At 51.2% G+C, this 20,850-nt stretch overlaps 1 protein-coding gene and 1 non-coding gene across 4 annotated transcripts in view; both read left to right on the top strand.

The window, feature by feature from the left end:
* Nucleotides 1–20,850, top strand: part of HSPA12A (heat shock protein family A (Hsp70) member 12A) — a 173,193-nt gene that overhangs the window by 139,140 nt on the left and 13,203 nt on the right. For all 3 annotated transcript variants that reach the window (XM_005225768.5, XM_059882074.1, XM_002698534.7), the window contains 4 exons: nucleotides 995–1,122; nucleotides 4,376–4,562; nucleotides 6,976–7,080; nucleotides 14,593–14,709. In XM_005225768.5, coding sequence (XP_005225825.1) covers nucleotides 995–1,122; nucleotides 4,376–4,562; nucleotides 6,976–7,080; nucleotides 14,593–14,709 — 537 coding nt within the window. The remainder of the gene's footprint in view (nucleotides 1–994; nucleotides 1,123–4,375; nucleotides 4,563–6,975; nucleotides 7,081–14,592; nucleotides 14,710–20,850) is intronic.
* Nucleotides 9,898–9,971, top strand: MIR2395 (microRNA mir-2395). Its single transcript, NR_031171.1, has one exon. It is a non-coding gene; the product is annotated as a microRNA mir-2395 (primary transcript).

Genomic DNA, 20,850 nt, shown 5'->3' with positions numbered 1-20,850 from the left:
CAGACCTGCAAAGAAGACACTGCTGAGAACTTCAGAGCCGTCACTAAGGAGGGATGCCAGCTTGTCCTGGTTTTCCTGGCACTGTCCTGGCTTCCATGGAAAGGCCTGTGTTCTGGAACTCCCTCAGGCTTGGGGAAACTGAGAGGCTTGGGCACCGAAGAGCCGGGTCCTGTGGTTTTCAAACTTTGTACCCTGAGGGTTCCCTGGAAAAGCTTCAGAGTCACATAAGGGGATGGGGCGCAGTGTGACAAAAGGCCAGGTAGGTGGGGCTCTCACCCCCTGCTCTAACCAATCAATACTCTTCGATCCCAAGTTGATTGGTATAATTTGAAGTTCTGTGGATGTTAAAAAGGAAGTCTACACTGCTTTAAAATTTTTTGGGGAAATCTGGAATGACTTGACCTACTCACTTGACAGATGAGGAAAGGCTCGGGGCCCCAAGGGTCACATGGCTGACTGTGGCAGGACTGGGCAAGGTTCCTGGTATGCTGAGCCCTACACCCCTGCCCTACACACCCAGGCAGATGGAGGGGTCACCTGGAGGGTACACAGGGCACAGCTGAGCGGGGTCTGGAGGTCTGTGTAGGGCCTGGGGGAGGCCAGTGGGGGGAAGACAGCGTCACTCGGGGAACCACTGGGCTTCTGGTTCAAATGGAAGCGTTTCTGTAATTTGCCACGTTCACGCATGGTTGATAAAGGATGTGGTGCACACGTGTAGGCAGGTGACCTCCCCAGTGACCTGGCCTGGCCCTCCACTCAGGAGGACCTTCCATTTCTCCCTGAGTTGGTCGGGGGGGCGCGTGGACAGGAGGCAGGCCTGTCCTCTCCCCAGGGCTCACCACGTGGCAGACTTGAACCAAACGTGGAATGTCCTTCTGTCTGCAGTGGGTGCACAGCAGGGCAGGGTGGAACCTTCCAGAAAGCTGGCCTTGACTGCCCCCACCCATGCCCTGTACCCTACTTGGTGTATCTCACAAAATGATGTATCTTACAGAATGATGCCGACCCGAACGTCTCTGAGCAGCAGACGTTTCTCGTGGTGGTGGCCATCGACTTTGGGACCACGTCCAGTGGCTATGCCTACAGCTTCACCAAGGAGCCAGAATGCATCCACGTGATGAGGTACGCATCAGAGGGGCAGGGGCTAGCGCCAGTCACTTGTCACTGTGGAGACTTGGGGGCGGGCTCTGGGGGAGGGGAGAGGGAATCGTCCAATGAGCAGATGAATGGTACTTAGTAGGCAGGTCTTTTCCTGGATTCTGGCCCTGCTTGGCCTAATCTCACCATGCCACTTTGGGCAAGCCGCTTCTGATCTCTGGGCTCCAGGTTCCTGGTCTGTAAAGTCATTGGTTTAATTCTGACTTAGTTGGTTTGGGAAAGCGCCTAGAGAGTATGTTGGAAACTTCCAGCATGCTTCCTCGGCAAGAGGCACTGACTTACAGGATGTTTGTGATGGAGGAGATCCAGGTCTCTCTCTGTGTGACCTCAGGCAAAGGACTTCCCTGGTGGCTCAGACAGTAAAGGGTCTGCCTACAATGCGGGAGACCAGGGTTTGATCCCTGGGTTGGGAAGATCCTCTGGAGAAGGAAATGGCAACCCCCTCCAGTAGTCTTGCCTGGGAAATCCCACGGACAGAGGAGCCTGATAGGCTATAGTCCATCGGGTCGCAAAGAGTGGGACACGACTGAGTGACTACACTTCACTTCACTTTCAGGCAATCAATGAACCTTCTAAAGCTCAGTTTCCTTATCTGTGAAATGGGGATAACACAGTACCTGCTTCTCAGAGTGTGCGTGCAAATGTGGTGAGATTTCCTATCAAGTGCTTTATTGTTGTTTAGTCACTAAGTCGTGTCCAACTCTTTGCTACCCCATGGACCGTGGGCTCCTCTGTCCATGGGATTCTCCAGGCAAGAATACTGGAGTGGGTTACCATTCCCTTCTCCAGGGGATCTTCCCGACCCAGGGATCAAACAAGAATACTGGAGTGGGTTGCCATTCCCTTCTCTAGGGGCTCTTCCCGACCCAGGGATCAAACCTGCACTGCAGGCAGATTCTTTACCATCTGAGCCACCAGGGAAGCCCCCATAAACTAGAATCAACATTTATCGGCTGTATCGTTGTTTTAAGAAATTTATCTCTAAAGGGAGAGTCATACAGTGAAAATTGACAAAAGAGAAAGGAGCAGAAATAACTTTGAACTTGCTGGGGAGGAATTCTTACAAAGCCTTCACAGAGTTCAGGGTCTCTAGGGGTGTTATCTTAGTAATTGTAGAGGTTTTGGAGGAAGGTTCTACCTGAATTTTATTTCAGTCAGAACATATTAATATCACCTTGATCCAGACTGACAGAATTATGAATGAGAAAGTTTAATTTTTATATTTAAATAGGAATGAAGAATTGAACATTTGAAGGGCAAAAACGCTGGAATTCCATTACCTACTGGAAATGTCAGTGTTCATAGTCCTGGAAAACCTATTTCTGAAAGGTTGTGTGTGGAACGCATCCCTGGTCCAGGCACCAGTGTCGGCCTGGGATGGTGATCATCTCTGCATCTCAGTGGGGTCACCATGGGGACTTGGCTCCCTGGGTGGATGGGGCTTGACTGGGAAACTGGCCAGGGATGACTCCGGCCCCATCTGCGTGGCAGGTCTAGGGAAAGGCTGGCTCTCCGTCTGGACTGTGATGGCGGTGGCAGGTGTGAGCCCAGCCAGGAGAGCGGGCTGGGGAGAAAGATGCTCTTCCCCTAGTGCACTGTGTCTCCCCCAGAGGCTGCTTGTAGGGGTTGCGTGGCAGGACTGGAGCCACCTGCTGAGCCAGGACCTGGTAGAGGAGACAGCATCCTGTCTTTCTGGCAGCCAGGGCTTCGCTGCTGTGGCCCCAAAGAAGGGAGAAGCATCCAGTCACCTGTCTTCTCCACTCTCTTTACTTTTCTCCTTCTTTCTGTCTGCGAGGAGGATGGAAGCTTTTCTGGGGCTCACCTACCCACTGCTTGCTCCATCACACTTCCCATCAGTTCCAGGATCTAATCCCATTGCATCCTACAGTCTGTACTCACCCCTCCTGGCTTCTGGCTCCTCTTCAGCACACAGACATGCAGGGTATGGTCACTTCCCTCCACCAGAGCTGTTCTGATGAGAGCCGTTCCGATCAGCACTCTCATCCACCTGCCACTGTGACTGTCACCCAGGATGGGGGTGCCTGGGTCTGTTTCTTGCCTGGATCTCTTCCTGCCTTGCACCTTCAAGCCCCACCTGGGAGTTCAATTCCAGCACTTTCAAATAAAGCTCTCCATGTTTCCTCCTGCCTACTTCTTGGCCGGGACTGCTGGCATTTGTGAGGGGCACTCTCTCCTCCAGACTCCCCAGCTTGAAACCTGTGGGGTGCCCTGGCACCTGCTCACCAGTGAGGCCATTTGGCTTGGTTCTCCTTCTGGATGGTTCCTCCCCATTATCCCCTCTCTCTCTTCCCGGGGCTCTCTATCCTTGTACGAGCTCCCTCACCTTGAGACCTGAGCTTTGTTCTCAGCCTCCTGGCTTCCAGGCTCCCTTCCTTTAGTCCAGTTTGCTTTGGGTCAACAACAGCTCTGATTCTGTCTGCCCCTGCTCTAAAACCTTTAGTGGCTCCCTATTACTCACTGATTAAATCTCTCACTCTTCAGGGTCCTCACTGCCTTTCCAGTCTCGTTTTCCCCACCCGAGCACAATCACTCTCCTCATTTACATGCTTTCTCCAACCCACACAGTCACCTGGCATTCCCATACCTGCCCTGTGCTTGCCCCTCTCTGAGCAGCCTGCAGTCCGTCCCTCTTTCAACATCTGGCTGTCTGTCCATCCTTCAAGTCTCCCCTGAACCCTGCATTCTTTCCAAGGCCCCCGTCTCTCTGCCTCCTTTGACCTCTCTGGGCTGTCTTCCCAGACCCTTCCTCTCCATCTGATGAGGCAGGTATTTATGTGTGTGTTTCTCCCCTGCCTGTTTCAAAGAGGATCCATCTGCTATTGAGTGTTTGCAGATTAAAAAGCCAAAATGCACACCAAACACACACAGACACAGTTACCTACTATGTTGCGAGTTATTTGAAGGCAGAAATATAAATGTTTTATCTCTGTGTCACCAGCAACTGGCACAAAGTAGCTGCTCAGTAAACTTTGAGTGAAAGGATAAAATAGACTTTGTTACTGAGCAAGAACCTGGCCCTTGTCCCTTTCATTTTACTTATTAACTCAAATTGTGTCTCTGGGCACCACTCAACCAGCTAAAATGAGGGCACCTGTAGCAGCCACTGTGAGCACCCACATCTGTACCAGCCTTGCACACAGTAGATGCTTACATCCGTGCAAGAAGGCCCATAACCTCTGCCTTTCCTTGGTGGCAGGCGATGGGAAGGAGGCGACCCTGGGGTGTCCAACCAGAAGACTCCGACCACCATCCTGTTGACACCAGAGAGGAAGTTCCACAGTTTCGGGTATGCCGCCAGGGACTTTTACCATGACCTGGACCCCAACGAGGCCAAGCAGTGGCTGTACCTGGAGAAGTTCAAGATGAAGCTGCACACAACTGGGGTGAGCCAGCCTTTCCCGGGCCCCAAGTGCCCGAGAGCCGAGGTTCCTCCAGCCCTCCCCGATCCCTGGGGGCCCTCAGGTTTCTCCCGAGCAGAAATGAATGTCCACTCACCTGATTTTAGAAATAGCCTGGAGCACGCCACACTTTGGACCACATGGTACATTTTCGGATGCACACATGGACAAGGAGATATTCAGAATATTTAGCAACTTGTTTGCTTTGGAAATCAACCCGTCAGAGAGACACTGGCTGGATGGAGCACAGGCATAGGGGGCTGGGGGGGCCCTGCTGTTCTGGGAGATCCCCCTTCAGTTGCTGGATTATGGGAAATCAAGGGGTCCTGAAGGAAGAACTTGGGGGCTGGGAGGCCTTTTTGGGGCTCAGGGTAGTGGCTATTAGTGAACCAGTTTGGAAGTAACAAAACAGCTAGCTCATTTAACCCTCTGTGTGGGGAAGGAGTGGCTCAGGAAATCAACCCTCCCCGCAATAATTGGAGGTTCAGTGCCTGAGGCAGTTTTGCTCCCTACTTTCCAGGGTTCAGTGAGATGGCCAAGTCGATTAGGACCCTCCCCTGAGCTTCATCAAAATGTTGGTCCATAGGATACAATTTTTTCAGTTTAAGCAGCTTATCCCTTAAATTTTCCTTAACATGCACAGTTAGAGATGAAGGATGCCGATAGTGTTTCGGACCACAGACCCTGAAGCCAGATGGTCTGGGTTTAAATCCCGCCTCTGCCACCTTTGCGATACTTGATCCAAGTTACTGAGCCTCTCCTGCCTTGCTTTACCTTATCTGTGAAATGGAGACTTTACTTGTGCTTTTCTTATCGGGATGTTGTAAGGATTGCTATGCTATGCTATGCTATGCTAAGTCACTTCAGTCGTGTCCGATTCTGTGTGATCCCAGAGACGGCAGCCTACCAGGCTCCCCCGCCCCTGGGATTCTCCAGGCAAGAACACTGGAGTGGGTTGCCATTTCCTTCTCCAGTGCATGAAAGTGAAAAGCGAAAGTGAAGTCTCTCAGTCGTGTCCGACTCTTAGCGACCCCACGGACTGCAGCCTACCAGGCTCCTCCATCCATGGGATTTTCCAGGCAAGAGTACTGGAGTGGGGTGCCATTGCCTTCTCCAGTTGTAAGGATTAAAGGAATCAAAATACACAAAGCCCTTATAACCATGCCAGCCCTTAGCAAGTTAAAGTCAATTGCTACCTTCTATTAGTATTGCTTTTATCTGTCTACTGTTAAGGGTTTGCAGGTGACAAAACAGATGTTACTGGGGAGATCTTGCAGCCAGCACCCAGGGCTCTGTGTTCGTGCACGTGGTGGTCTCTCTCTCAAGCAGACCAACATCTGCTCGAAAAGCGTCCTTCCTGTTTCACCTGATGGGATTCGGTGCCTTATAGTAGTCTCCTGCAAGTGGAAGCCCAGAATTTCTTCAGTTTGAATTTTTCAATTCCAAGCCCTTGTCTTCCTGGTGGCTGGAAGCGGCCTGGGAGCCACCACCCCAAAGCTGGGGTGTCTTTGCTTAACCCCAGGTGTTGGAGTAGTGAGCTTGTGCAGATGGATTGAGATGACGGGCAGGTCCCACAAGGCCAGTTTAGCACTTGATACTCCTTCACGCTCCAAAGGCAAAGGCTAATTACCCAACCTGGATCAATCCAGAGGCCACACTGATTTTTTTCCCCCAGTGGTGATAAGTCTGCTGGTTCCAGGAGACTTAGGGGCTTCCTCCTGATATTTGCTCTGCCCATTCCCACCCTCTGGGGGCTATTTTCATCGTTTTTTAATGACCTCAGTCCATCTGGCATCTCACGGAGCATCTTCCACCCGAGGATCACACGCAGCAGCTGCTGTGGCTTCTGGCAGGAGAAGAAGGCAGTGATGCTGGGCTCTCAGTGGATTAGACAGCACAAGCCTTAAAATAGGAGCCCTTCTATTTTTGTGACTTGGTTGGCAGCTCATCGGGTAGTGAAAGCTTCATGCCTGTTTAGTGCCATGCACATCAGCGAGTTGGCATGATTATCTAGGCCTCGATTAGGAGGGTTCCCAAGGGTGACCATGTGTGTCCATGTGTGGAAATAGTATGTAAATTGCATCGGGAGTGGCGGCTGCTGCCTTTTCTTTCTTCCCCAGCTCTGTTGCTGCCCCAAGACCTCTGCTCCCAGAGGGTCCAGAAGAGGGAAGAAAAGAGGGAGGGAGGGCAGCAGTGGAGATGGGATTGGGGGGGGGGGCAGCCAGGGCCTTCTACACAGTAAGGGGGCGATGCTGCCAGCCCTGTCCTGGGGGCATGCCATCCTAGTCTGCAGGAAACACAAACATGGTTCACTGGGATTCCTGGGTCTCCGAGTGGCAGTGCCTAAAGCCAGAAGGGAGGCTTTCTTCTTCCTATCTCACTTCATTCTCCCCTCCAGGACCTCACCATGGATACAGACCTGACAGCAGCAAACGGCAAGAAAGTCAAAGCCCTTGAAATCTTTGCTTACGCCCTGCAGTACTTTAAGGAGCAAGCACTGAAGGTAGGCACATACCAGAGCCTGTACTGTGGAGGGGCACAGAATGTGGGCTTCGTATTCAGAAAGCAGGATGCAGCCATGTGCGCTGCTGGTGGGGAGGGAGCATGGGGCAACTGCTGGGGAGAACAGCCTGGCAGTTCCTCAAAAGGTTAAACACAGGGGCTTCCCTAGTGGCTCAGTGGTAAAGAATCTGCCTGCCAGTGCAGGAGACGGGAGTTCGATCCCTGGTCCGGGAAGATTCCACATGCCGCAGAGCAACTAAAACCCATGTGTCACAGCTATTGAGCCTGTGCGCTAGAGCCTGAGAGCTGAAACTACCGAAGCCCACACATCCTAGAGTCTGTGATCCACAACAGAAGAGGCCACCGCAGTGAGAAGCCCACACACCATGAGAGTAGCCCCTGCTCACTGCCAGGAGCAAGAAAACCGTGCAGCAACGAAGACCCCGCACAGCCAAAAAATAACTAACTAAAAAAAAAAAAAGGTTGAACACAGAGCAAGCTGGAGGTTCCAACCCTAGGTGTGTACCAGAGAAAAGAAAACATATATTCACATAAAAACCTGTGCATGAATGTTCATAGCAGCACTGTTCATAATAACCAAAAAGGCAGAAACAACCGACATGTCCATCTGTGGATGAAAGGGTAACTAAATGGGATCCACCCACACACTGGAATATTACTCAGCCTTAAAGAGGAATGAAGTACTGACGTATGCCGTGACACAGATGAACCTCGACGACATGATGCGAAGTGAAAGAAGCCAGATACAAAAGGCCACTTAGCGTAGGATTCCATTTGTAGGAAATGTCCCAAAGAGGCAAATCCATGGGGACAGAAAGTAGATGAGTGATTGCCAGAGGCGGGGGGGTGTGGGAGTGAGGAGTGACTCCCGGGGGTATGGGTTTCTTTGGGGGATGATGAAGTTAGACAGTGGGAAGGTCATACCACCTTGTGAATATACTCGCACCCACTGAGCTGTACACTTTAAAGGTGAGTTTTATGGCATGTGAATTATATCTCAGTAAAACAAACAAAAGAAAGAAAGATAGGGGACCCACGTCGCAACTGTGTGATCCTGGGCAAGGTGCTCAGCTTCTCTGATACCCACATACCTAACGTGAAGAAGGAGGCAGGCACCTTCCCTGGGGGTCGTTTGATAATAAGTGAAAGGTTGAATGTTAAATGAGCCCCTCCCATGGGGCTCAGGAAGGAGTAAACACTTGGCAAATAGTTGCTGCTGTCTCTCTCCATGGCTCGCACCCCAGACCCCATGGAAGAAGCTGACCCGGTGAATAAGCCCCCTTTGGTTGGCCTTTCACAAAGGTTTGTTCAATGATGGCTCAGAATGAAGAAAACGGCTAGTTTCCCAGGGGAATATAGCAGTCTGCTCAGAGTCCCCTCCCATGGGCATGGTGACGAGTGGGTGTAGATCAGGGCATTAAAGAGCCTTGTACTGAGCTCGGTCTCGAAAGAACTGGGAACCTTAGAAGCATTTGGTATTATGGGATCAATAGAAGAAGTGTGGGGCTTCCAGGGTGGTTCAGTGACAAAGAATCCACCAGCTAAAGTACGAGATGTGAGTTTGATACCTCAGTCGGGAAGATCCCCTGGAGAAGGAAATGGCAACCCACTCCAGTATTCTTTCATGAAGAATCCCATGGACAGAGGAGCATGTGGTTGCAAAAGAGTCAGACACGACCTAGTGACTAAAATAACAAAACAAACAGAAGAAATTTAGTGAATTCTTGAAATAGAATAGAATTCTAGAAATAGGACTGCGTACGTGCATGCTAAGTCGCTTCAGTTGTGTCCCCAACCTTATGGACCGTAGCCAGCCAGGCTCCTCTGTCCATGGGATTCTTCAGGCAAAAATGCTGGAGTGGATTTCCATGCCCTTCTCCAGGGGATCTTCCAAACCCAGGGATCAAACCTGCATCTCTTAAGTGTCCTGCATTGGCAGGTTATTTACCACTAGCGCCACTTGGGAAGTTCAGAAATAGGGCTGCTGCTGCTGCTTCAGTAGTGTCTGACTCTGTGCGACCCCATAGACGGCAGCCCACCAGGCTCCCCCGTCCCTGGGATTCTCCAGGCGAGAACACTGGAGTGGGTTGCCATTTCCTTCTCCAATGCATGAAAGTGGAAAGTGAAAGTGAAGTCGTTCAGTCGTGTCCGACTCTTCGCGACCCCATGGACTGCAGCCTACCAGGCTCCTCCACCCATGGGATTCTCCAGGCAAGAGTACTGGAGTGGGGTGCCATTGCGTTCTCCGCAGAAATAGGGCTAGCAGGAGCCAAAGAAGTGAGAACCTAATACTGCTTTCATCCATTCGAGTACCTTTTGTTTTGAGTACTTCGTGTGGGCCAGGTCCTCTCTGAGTTCTGGTTGTGTGGAAACAAACTGCAATGGAGTATGCAGTCAATTGGTGGGTGTCGGGAATTCAGTGAAGGCAGAGATTCTACCCAAAAACAGTAGCAGGGAATCCCCCCGGTGGAGAGGGCTTGGGGGCTTCTGACACGCAGCAGCTGGCAGGGCAGGTGTTTCACCTGGTGGAACGGCCCAGGAACAGCTCAGGGGAAAGAAAACATGGCCAACCACTGCGGGGAGCAGGCGGTTTGGAGCAGGCGAAGGGCAAAGCTGCAGAGAGAGCGGGACCAGTGAGCGGGGGATGAGATGGTGCAGAGTCTCGAATGCCAGCAGAAGGAATTCTTCCTGGGCCGTGGGGAGCCCTCACGGGACTTCTCTCAGGGCAGTGAGTGGTCTCGAGGGCAGTGTTAGAGGAGGGAAGACCGCCGTGGTCCTCAGGGCCTGCAGGGGAAGAAGAGTGACCTGTTGGCAGCTCTCTCAGACCCTGACGCAGGCCTGAGGGCTGAGGGAGAGGCTGACACGCCACCTGCGGGCTCATCTGAGGAACGTGGAAACCAAGAAGATAAACGGGATGTGATGGAGGGAGGGAGTGTTTCCTTCATCAAAGGGGGTGGGGAGAGGACTCTAGGGAAGGGAGTGGGAGGGAGACAGAGGTGGGTTCACTGGGAAGCAGGTGGCGACCAGTCAGAGGCAGGAGCAGGGAGGCCAGTGGGGACCCATGGAAAGGTAGCTGCCATGGGTCCAGTTCAGTTCAGTCGCTCAGTCATGTGCAACTCTTTGCGATCCCATGGACTGCAGCACACCAGGCCTCCCTGTCCACCTCCAACTCCCAGAGTTTACTCAAACTCATGTCCATCGAGTCACTGATGCCATCCAACCATCTCATCCTCTGTCGTCCCCTTCTCTTCCTGCCTTCAATCTTTCCCAGCATCAGGGTCTTTTCCAGTGAGTCAGCTCTTCGCATCAGGTGGCCAAAGTATTGGAGTTTCAGCTTCAGCATCAGTCCTTCCAATGAATATTCAGGACTGATTTCCTTTAGGATGCACTGGTTGGATCTCCTTGCAGTCCAAGGGACTCTCAGTCTTCTCCAACACCACAGTTCAAAAGCACCATTTCTTCGGCGCTCAGCTTTCTTTATAGTCCAACTCATATGCATACCTGACTACTGGAAAAACCATAACTTTGACTAGACGGACCTTTGTTGGCAAAGTAACGTCTCTGCTTTTTAATATGCTGTCTAGGTTGGTCATAACTTTTCTTCCAGAGAGCCAGCGTCTTTTAATTTCATGGCTGCAGTGAAAGGGAGCCGCCGTGGGTCCAAGAAGGCCTTAAAGCAGGGGAGGAGGTGGCCCTCTGTGGGCCTGAAGAGAGGAATTCCAGGGGCCTGACTGAGTGCCCAGAGGAAGATGCAGGCATGAAAGGAGGCCGGTGGGGGCAGGGTGTCTTCAGATTAAGACAAGGAGCCTCGGGAACTCAGGGAAAATGTAGGACTTGAGAAAGTCTGTGACTTTGGCGTGTGTTTCAGGTTGGCCATGACGTGAGGACAGGCCTGAGCAGTCCGTCTTTCAGGGGAGGGAGGGATGGGAGGGGACAGAGGTCATCAGGCACAGTATGGGTGAACGGGGGGTGGTTGTGTACCTGTCGGCTCAGCCAGAGCCTTCAGGAACTTTCTCCCAGCAGGGAACACATTGTGAAGAAAAGTCTGAGGAGATGTATAGGAACTGGGTCCTTCACAAGAGGCTGGCAGGTGTTCAAGGGGCAGGTGGATTCAGAGCAGTGGACTGCTGCATGTTGGACCTGAATAAGCTCGAGTAGATTTTCTCAGAAATCACATCCCTGGAGCGGTCTTGTTCATGAGGGACAGTCGGTGAAAGTGCCATGACAGGAAATGTTCAGTCAGTGCCAGCTTCCTTCCCTTCCAATCTGGTCTCCACCCTCTGGTGAGCAAACAGCCCAACCAGACAACTTTCCATATGGCTAGGAAAGCCCGTCATTCATCTTTGAGCCTTTTCCTGTTTAAAGAGTTTAAAATAGGCTGGACGGTTAATATAGGCGGTACCCTTAGCATCCCTCTCAACCCATTACAGTCTCACCTACTTTTACAGCCCAGCGCAGACCTACAGAGAAATCAGTTCAGTTCAATTCAGTCGCTCAGTCGTGTCCGACTCTTTGCGACCCCATGGACTGCAGCAAGCCAGGCTTCCCTGTCCATCACCAACTCCTGGAGCTTACTCAAACTCATGTCCATCGAGTTGGTGATGCCATCCAACTGTATCATCCTCTGTCATCCCCTTCTCCTACCTTCAATCTTTCCCAGAATCAGTGTCCTTTCCAAGGAGTCAGTTCTTCACATCAGGTGGCCAAAGTATTGGAGCTTCAGCATCAGTCCTTCCAATGAATATTCAGGACCGATTTCTTTTGGGATTGACTGGTTTGATCTCCTTGCAGTCCAAGATTGCCATCTTGACCTCCTGTCAGAAAGTGAAAGTCACTGTCATGTCTGACTCTTTGTGACCCCATGGACTATACAGTCCATGGAATTCTCCAGGCAAGAATACTGGAGTGGGCAGCCATTCCCTTCTCTAGGGAATCTTTGCAGGTGGATTCTTTACCAGCTGAACCACCAGGGAAGCCCTCAAGGAAATAAAACATCAAAAAAATAAACACAAAAAAAGACACAAACAGAAAATGACTGTTTTACTAGCAATCCTACTGGACATATATCCAGAAAAGATGAAAGTATACATGCAAATTTAAAAAGATACATGCACCCCAAGGTTCATAGGAGCATTATTTATTATACAGTAACAAAGACATGGAAGTAACCTAAATGTCCATTGACTAGATGAATGGGTAAAGAAGATGTGGTACAAATAAAAATGGAATATTACTCAGCCATTAAAAAGAATGAAATAATGTCATTTGCAGCAACATGGACGGACCTAGAGATTGTTGTATTAGTGAAGTAAATCAAAGACAAATATCATATATCACATATGTGTAGAATCTGAAAAATGATGCAAATGAACTTCTCTATAAAACAGAAGTAGATCCACAGACATAGAAAACATACTTATGGTTACCAAAGGGGAAAGGGTTGGGGAGGGATAAATTAGGAGTTTGGGATTAATAGACACTGTGCTGTGCTATGCTTAGTCGCTCAGTCATGTCTGACTCTTTGCAACCCTGTGGACTGTAGCCCGCCAGGCCCCTCTGTCCATGGGGATTCTCCAGGCAAAAATACCAGAGTGGGTTGCCATGCCCTCCTCCAGGGGATCTTCCCAATCCAGGGATCAAACTCAAGTCTCCCATATTGCAGGGGGATTCTTTACTATCTGAGCCACCAGGAACGCCCAAGAATACTGGAATGGGTAACCTAACCCTTTTCCAGGGGATCTTCCTGTCCCAGGAATCAAACTAGGGTATCCTGCATTGCAGGCGGATTCTTTACCAGCTGAGCCACCAAGGAAGCCTTTAACAGACACTACTATGTATAAAATGGAAGAAAACAGGACCTATGTATAACACAGGGAATTTTATTCAGCATCTTATAATAACCTATAATGGAAAAGAATTTGAAGTATATATATATCTACATACATATGTATGTATCTATCTACATATATCTATCTACATATGTAGATATATATATACGTATATATGTATGTATATATTTCTGAGGTAGCTCAGTGGTGAAGAATCTGCCAGCCAAGCTGGAGACATGGGTTCAATCCCTGGGTCAGGAAGATCCCCTGGAGAAGGAAATGGCAACCCACTCCAGTATTCTTGCTTGAGAAATCCCATGGACAGAGGATCCTGGAGGGCTACAGTCCTTGAGGTCACAAGAGTCGGACATGACTTGGTGACTAAAACGCCAGCACCAGGTTTGAGTTCAGATTTGTCTGGGGAATGTGGGAGCAGGAGGGGAGGGGCAGGTGGCGTGAGCATTGATCAGAGGTCTTTTGTCTTCATGGACCTGATTGAGACCTCTGATGCTTCTACCCATGCTGTTTATCCAGGTGGGTCTCACTGATTTTTTTTTTTAAGTATAGTTGATTTGCAATGTTATGCCAGTCTCTGCTGTACAGCAAAGTTATACACATCTATACATTAAAAAATATATATTCTTTTCCATTATGATTTATCCCAGGAGACTGGACATAGTCCCGTGTGCAGTGCAGCAGGACCTTATTGTTTATCCATTCTAAATGTAATAGTTTGCATCTACCACCCTTAAACTCCCAGTCCATCCCTTGTCCTCTCCCTCTTCCCCTTGTCAACCACGGGTCTGATCTCTGTGTCTGTGAGCCTGTTTCTGTGTGTAGATAGGTTTTACATTAACTGAAAGTCAAGGGCAGCACCATTCTTGCTAGGTCATGTTGCTCATACCCTTCCCAGCCTGCCAGGAAACCCCTGACGATGTGCTGGGCTTGCAGTAAGGTGAGTGAGTGACAACTCTGATAACAAATGCCACCAGCTGCTAAACATTCCTGTAGGCCAGGCACTGTTCAGATCCGAGACCAAAAGTAACAATTTTGTTAAGACCTTTCTTGGCCTTTAGCGTCAACATAGACCCGGGTCTGGGTGCAGAATTTGTCTCTGCTCCTTTCTAGCAGTGGTCAGTCATCACAGAGATACTGAACACATCTAGGCCTTAGTTTGCCATCTGTAGAGAACGGGCTGTGCCTACCTTTTCCAGACAGGATTCTCAAATGGGTTCATGGAGATGAGGTATGGAAGGAGCTTAACAAGATTGACATGGCAGAGGAAGCTGTCAGGAAGTGGAGCTCTGAGAAAACGATCAATCCTCCCAACAATGATATGAGCTTACTCTTATCCCCATTGTGCAGATAAGGAATCTGAGGCCTGAGAGGTGGTCACTTGCCCTACATCACAGGACTAGGAAGTGACCAAAGGCCTCAGATCTGCCCGCCTCTACCCGCAGCCACATCCAGTGAATGAAGGAGCTGGTTAGCTCCCTGTTTGCTGAAAATTCAGACAACGGATTCTTGTTCCTGATGCTGGTTAGGTTCAGGGGACTGCAGAATAGACGCCCCAAAAGTTCGTGGTCAAGAAATCTGGATTTTCAGCGAAGCCGCGGGAGGACCAGTTCTGCCTACTTGACCTGCTGCATTTTCTCTGGCTTCAGGAGCTGAGCGACCAGGCGGGTTCAGAGTTCGAGAACTCTGATGTCAGATGGGTCATCACAGTGCCTGCCATCTGGAAGCAGCCGGCCAAGCAGTTCATGAGACAAGCTGCCTACCAGGTGAGTGCGGGGCTGGGGGCAGGTGGGGGCCCAAGATGTACATGGTGCTGGCTGTCACCCCACTCAGCTGTCCCCCAGCATTCAGAGGCCTCCTCAGGAGGCAGCGAGAGGTCACCCACAGCCAGGAGGTCAAGAGCCTTCTCATTCCTCAGCTTCCTCCCTGGCAAGGATAAGGGGTCTGATGGACAAGGGGAGGGGCTGGCATTGGTTTTCTTTCTGGCTTTATTCATTTCCAGGTCTTGTTGTCAAGGCCTGTCTCTCTGAGGTCAAGGGCTGCCTCTCTGAGTAGGTAGCGGGGGAGTGTAGGGAGAAGCCCCTTACAGTAAGGAGGTCAAGGGGGATGCCAGGCTCCAGGGCAGGGGGTGTGTTGTCCTCTGGGCTTTGGCACCTTGGGCAGTAGGAACACCAGCAGCACCAACGGCCAGCCCATCCTTCATGGGTGCTGGAGGGCATCACTGGGGCCACAACCCTAACCCTAACCCTCGTGGCCTCCACCCCTCACACTTGCAGACAACTTGTGCCATGGAGGGGCTCCCATGAGGGGCTGACTTCATGGTGGGAGTGGCCAGCCATACTGACCTGCTATTATGATCCCGGGACAGAGTGGGATCCTTTTGTGCTTAGTCCCCTAGGTTAATAAATGTGTGCTTACCCTGGGAGTCAGCTTCCAGAACCTTCCACCTGAGCAGGCTGGGGAACATTACCCATGTCCTCTGCCATGCCTCCTGGAGTTAGCTGCCCTTCCCAGGAGACGCACCTCTAATGCTGAGTGTGTGGCCACAGACTCAAAGGAAAGGATGGACCTTTCCTTTCAAAAACCTCAACTGAATCCACCCTGAGCACTAACCCTGGAGAAGGAAATGGCAACCTACTCCAGTATTCTTGCCTGGAAAATCACATGGACTTCCCTGATGGCTCAGACAGTAAAGCATCTGCCTACAATGTGGGAGACCTGGGTTCAAATCCTGGGTCAGGAAGATCTCCTGGAGAAGGAAATGGCAACCCACTCTAGTATTCTTGCCTTGGAAATCCCATAGACAGAGGAGCCTAGTAGGCTATAGTCCATGGGGTCTGAAAGAGTCGGACACGACTGAGCGACTAACACACACACACACACTGAGCACCAGTCAGATGGGCCTGGGCGTACCTTAAATTGTCCTCCATGCCTGGGCTTTACTCCAGTTCAGGGAAGGACAGTGTCCCCTCCTTACCCCACCCCTGATCCGCTCCTTCCCTCCACTGCCCCAGCCTGTCTCCTCTGCTCTCCCTTTGCTCTGTTCAGCGTGAGAATCTGGTTCAGTCTATGCATCTGCCAAAAATAGATTTGTTTTTATAGGGACAAGGAAAGCGGGTAGAAGTTCCAGAAACAGACAACTTCTTTAAAAAGGAAGAGATCCAAGTGCAGTTTCACTGCCCACGGGAGCCCTGGGCATCAGGGAGCTCTTCCTAGGTGTCAGCCCTCAGGCAGAGTCCAAGGATCCAGAGACGGGACCCGGGGACCCAGGTGTCTGCTGAGACACACTGTCCAGGGGCCTGAGTTTTCCCAGGAAGGATCCTCAAGATTCATCGTTTGGACTTTTTTCATTTTCCAGCCCTCAGGAAGACTTCCGCAACAAACATGTGACCTGGAAACGGGACAGTTCTTATTTTTAGCCTGAAAAAGTAAGAGGTGCAGAGACTGGTAGATTCATCAGGGCTGTGGAGTCCTGGGCCAGCTCTTTAAGGGATGCCTCTCTGGGTGGGTAGCTGGGGAGTGTAGGGAAAGACCCCTTACACTGAGGAGGCTAAGGGAGAAGCCAGGCTGGGGTGGATGGGGTGTCCTCTGGGCTTTGGCACCTCGGGCAGTAGGAGGGCCAGCAGTTCCTGGGCAGGGCCCAGGTGACAAGCGTGGATGGAAGGGATGGGAGGATTTGCTTCCTGAGGCCAGGAGATGCCCTGCCAGTGGATCTGTCCTCTCCTTACCGGGTAACGTTTGTCCTGGCCACTGTTTGTGCAGCTTAATTTGGGGCTCTTTTTGATACTTGTGTTCAGTTTGCAGTCACTGGATGGATTTGAAGATGGCAGGGACCAATTGTTCATTCATTCTTTGTTCACTGTTTCATTTATTCATTAAACAAGCCTGTGCTAGCAGCCTGCTTTTCCAGGATGCAGTAGGTGCTCAGGGGCCCTGCTCTCAAATTGCTCACATCCAAGTGGCTCACTGAAGCCATTTGTACTTCTGGGAAAGGGTCTGTAACATGTTAGGGGCACCCTCTTTAGCATATCTTCTGGAAGAGTCTTCAGGATAAAGTGAATGGAGTTTGCTACTCTCCCAAGTTAGCATTTCTCCAACTCTTCCTTCCTCACCTCCCATTTATTATACAGAGTGAGAATGGTGGCTGTTAATCTTCTTATGTGTCAGCTTGACTGGGCTTCAGGGTATCCAAATATTTGGTCAAATATCATTCCAAGTATTGCCATGAGGGTGTTTCTGGATGAGATTAACATTTTACATTGATTGACTAAATAGACCAGATTGCCCTCTCTAAGGTGGGTGGGTCTCATCCAATCAGTTGAAGGCCTGATTTTGAACAAAAGGCTGAACCTTCCTAGATAGAGTAAGAGGGTATTCCTCCTGCCTGCCTGCCTGCCTTCAAACTGGGACATTGTTTCCCCTGCTTTTGGCCTCTAACTGGACTCTTGCTTGGTCTTGAGCCTGCTGGCAAGGGAATTATACTGTCTGCCCTCCGGAGCCTCCAGCTTGCCGACTGAAGTCTTAGGATTTGTCAGTCTTCCACAATCATGTGAGCCAACTCCTTATAATAATCCCCTTTCTACATATACAAACATTCTACTGATTCTGTTTCTCTGAAGAAATCTGACACATACAAAACCTGAGCAAAAAGGATAGTTCCTGGCCCACCCAGCTTCTGAGACCTGAGCCTTCCCAGCAGCCCTTCCACCAGAAGCCCGGCCCACCGGCCTGGCTTCACGCAGATGAGCAGGCAGGGTGAGCAGGATGGTTTTCCATCAAGGCAGCTGGGAAACTGGTCAGCCCACCCTGCTTGCATGTGGCAAATGGAGCCCCTCCTTCCAGGCTCCTGGGTGCAAGTTCATGGCATTGTCATGTGGCTGAATGTCAACCTCCCATCAGCCTGGTGGAGGAGGAAGAGGCCTGGATGAAGAGAGAGACAGAAGCAATCCTGGGGAGAAGCAGGCCTGCAAGGGGGGTGGGCCTGGGGCTTGAACTTGAAGGTCTGTGATTCACAGCCAGTGAGGGCTGCCCAGCACTTGACATGGGGGCAGCTTCATCTGTGAATCCCCCCAAACCCCTCTTGTGTCAAGTGATTGCTGAAGAAGTGGGTTAAAGCTCCATCTTTTATGATCCACCTTCTTGGGGCAGCTTTAGACCCTTTAAGAGCATTCACTGGAAAGATGGCAACAGAAAGAACAGCTGATGCCTCTTCTGAGGCCCTCAGAAAAGAGCTAGAATAGGAGACAGTTCCACTGTGTCCTGCATGAATCATGCATAGGAAGTAGTGTAGTGTATTTCTAGATGAATTTTGCTTAAAATGTGTAACTCTCATAGGTTCCAGAAACCTGTTAAATAAATTATATTGCCATACCCATGATGATCTCATCTAACACAGAGCTTGCATTTACCTCCCTTTCTGAACAAGCAGTGAAAGATAATCACATCAAGAAAGAAACCCAACCCGGCACTCAGAAGCCCTGTGGCTGTAGCTCTTTGCAGGTCGATCGATGCCAGGCCAGCCAAGCACTCAACTAGGCTGGGCCTTTTACGCAGCTGTGGACACAGCCCCTTGGCAGATTTTCCTGGCTGACTGCAGGGCCAAGGAGCAGAGAAGTCGGGGTGGTAACCGCCCTCGTCCTTGGCCTCCCTGGAGTGTGGTTTTCTCACCCCGCCGCCCCTCCCAGTGGAGCTTGTGACCAGGAAACTGAGCTCTAAAAACTAATACTACGACTGAGCTGTTGCTGGCCCAGATGCGGAGAGTCAGATGGAGGAGACTGCTCTTGGTTCAGAGGCTTTCTGACTGTAGAATCCTCAGGTCATGCCTGCAAAGCTCTCTTGAGAGGGGCCCGAGGATCGCAGAAAGCCTAGCTGGAGGGATGGGCGATTCATTCATCTGGCAGCTGCCCTCTCAGCACCTACTGTGAGCTTTAGGGCCAGAAGACCTGACAGCTGCCCTTGGAAAACACCCCTTCTTGCAGGAGAAGTTAGACAGGTCCGCACGGATCGACGGTGGGAGGCAGAACATGCCACGTGCTGGGCCGGGGGCTGTGCAGAGGGAGAGCTCACACTGAACAGAACTGTGGCCTTGGGATACCAGCTCCAGGGGTAGGGTTACTGGAAGCGGAGAGTGAGCTCTTCCGTCCTGGCTGACCCTGAACTGATCCCAGGCAAAGACCCCCGGGGTCTCTTGTAGCCCCTAGGCCAGGGGGCTTCTGCTGAGGACAGGGAGTGGTTTTATAGACAAACTAAGCTTGCATTTCAGGGCACGGCATCCTTCTGCTCAGAGAGAAAGACATCTGGGTTTGCAAGAGGCTGGCGGAGATATCTGCATTTCCTCCTTTACTCAGAGTCTCCCGGCAGCTCCGAGAAGCCTCCTGGGGAGATGGAATCTGTGTAGAGACAGCTGTCTTCTCTGGCTTCTCTCTCCGCTCTGCCTGTGGCCTCCCTGAGCATTGGCTGGTGGGGACATGGCACCTCAGTCTTGCTGGGGAGCAGGGACGGGGGCTGGTTCAAGCAGAGGAGTGTGGTTACTTGGTCCTGGGCCTCCCAGACACTGCCGGGCCACCCCCCACCCCTGACCTTGCCTTTTCCTCCCCTCTGGTTTGGGGTCCTCTTCACCTCCGCTTCCATCTGCATCTTTACCCAGGTATCGTGGGGAACTCCTTACGGAAATGGGTCAAAGCTTTTGCTGTGGAGCTGAGCCCAGTCCAGCTGGGGAGGGACAGATGAATGGTCCCCTGAGGGGTGCAGCCCCGGCTCTTTGGGGGCAGATTCGGATCAGTCTGCTAGTCTTTTACATCTTCAGGATGTGGGAGCATCCCGGTGGGAGGTGGTCTCAGTCAAACACCAAGGGACCCTCGGACGCCCTTGAATTGTATCATTCTACTCAAGACCCCTCACTCCTCTGGACTTGATGTGATTTTCCATGGATGTTTCACATGTAAGTTAGCCTATTCAGAATTTCTGGGAAGGCCTGGAGAGGAATGAAGGTGTCTGTCTTCTCTGTTCCTTTGTCCCCTGCAGTCCCCATTGCCCCAGACAGGCCCTGGACCCAGCTATTCTCACCAGCCATGTAGGCACCGCCTGGCTGTACCGAGAGACAGGAACGTGCCTTTCCTCCTTGACACCAAGTCCTGGGCGCCCTCTGCTCTGCCCTCCGCAGCCTCCTCCTATCCTGAGCTTTGCAGGAGAGGCTTGTGTATCCCGGGCCCGCTGTTGTTGTTCATCTTTCCTTCTTCCTCAGTCCACGTGGTGGGAGCCGGGCCTGTGAGCTCCTGGTCTAGAAGGGTCTTGGCTTTATGAGGATGGAAGAACCAGGCCACGAGCACTGTGCGGTAGACAGGGCTCCTCCTGCTGTCACTCTGGAGTTTTTCTTCTGGGATCCTGGGGAGAAAGGTTCAGAGGTTTCCCTGTTCCTGGCAGCACTTGCCGTGGGTAACCCATGGCGTCTTTCATCAGGCACCTTAACCCTCGGCTGCCTTTTTACTGAGGATGTCTGATGAGATCCTGTGAGAAAGTGAAGCTGGGGGAGGGGGCACTTTAATCCCTTGGACCAGAATCTTGGCACACACCTGCGTCAATCACCCACTGACCTGTGTAAGCTCAGGGCAGACCTGGCCTCTTCAACCTGGGGGCCCGGCTGATGGGCAACAGATCCTGCTTGTGTGGTTGGGCTCAACTGAAGCAGGAAGGAGGCAGGTTCCCGTGGAGGGTGAAGCCACGTATGGTTCCATCTGGTTTTGTGAAGGACAGTCTTCCAGAAGGGTTCTTCCCTTGGCAGACATTTAGTTTTGGCAAAGTAGAGACTTTGTCACCTGCCGGCTAAGGGTATCTGAGACCTAATTGATTGGTTCATTTGGGATAATACGGTTATTCGGGAGAACAGATGGCAGCAGGTATAGGCAGTC

Source organism: Bos taurus, chromosome 26 (assembly GCF_002263795.3).
Source record: "Bos taurus isolate L1 Dominette 01449 registration number 42190680 breed Hereford chromosome 26, ARS-UCD2.0, whole genome shotgun sequence".
NCBI classification, from domain to species: Eukaryota; Metazoa; Chordata; class Mammalia; order Artiodactyla; family Bovidae; genus Bos; species Bos taurus.
This window is presented reverse-complemented; position numbering and strand designations above follow the sequence as displayed.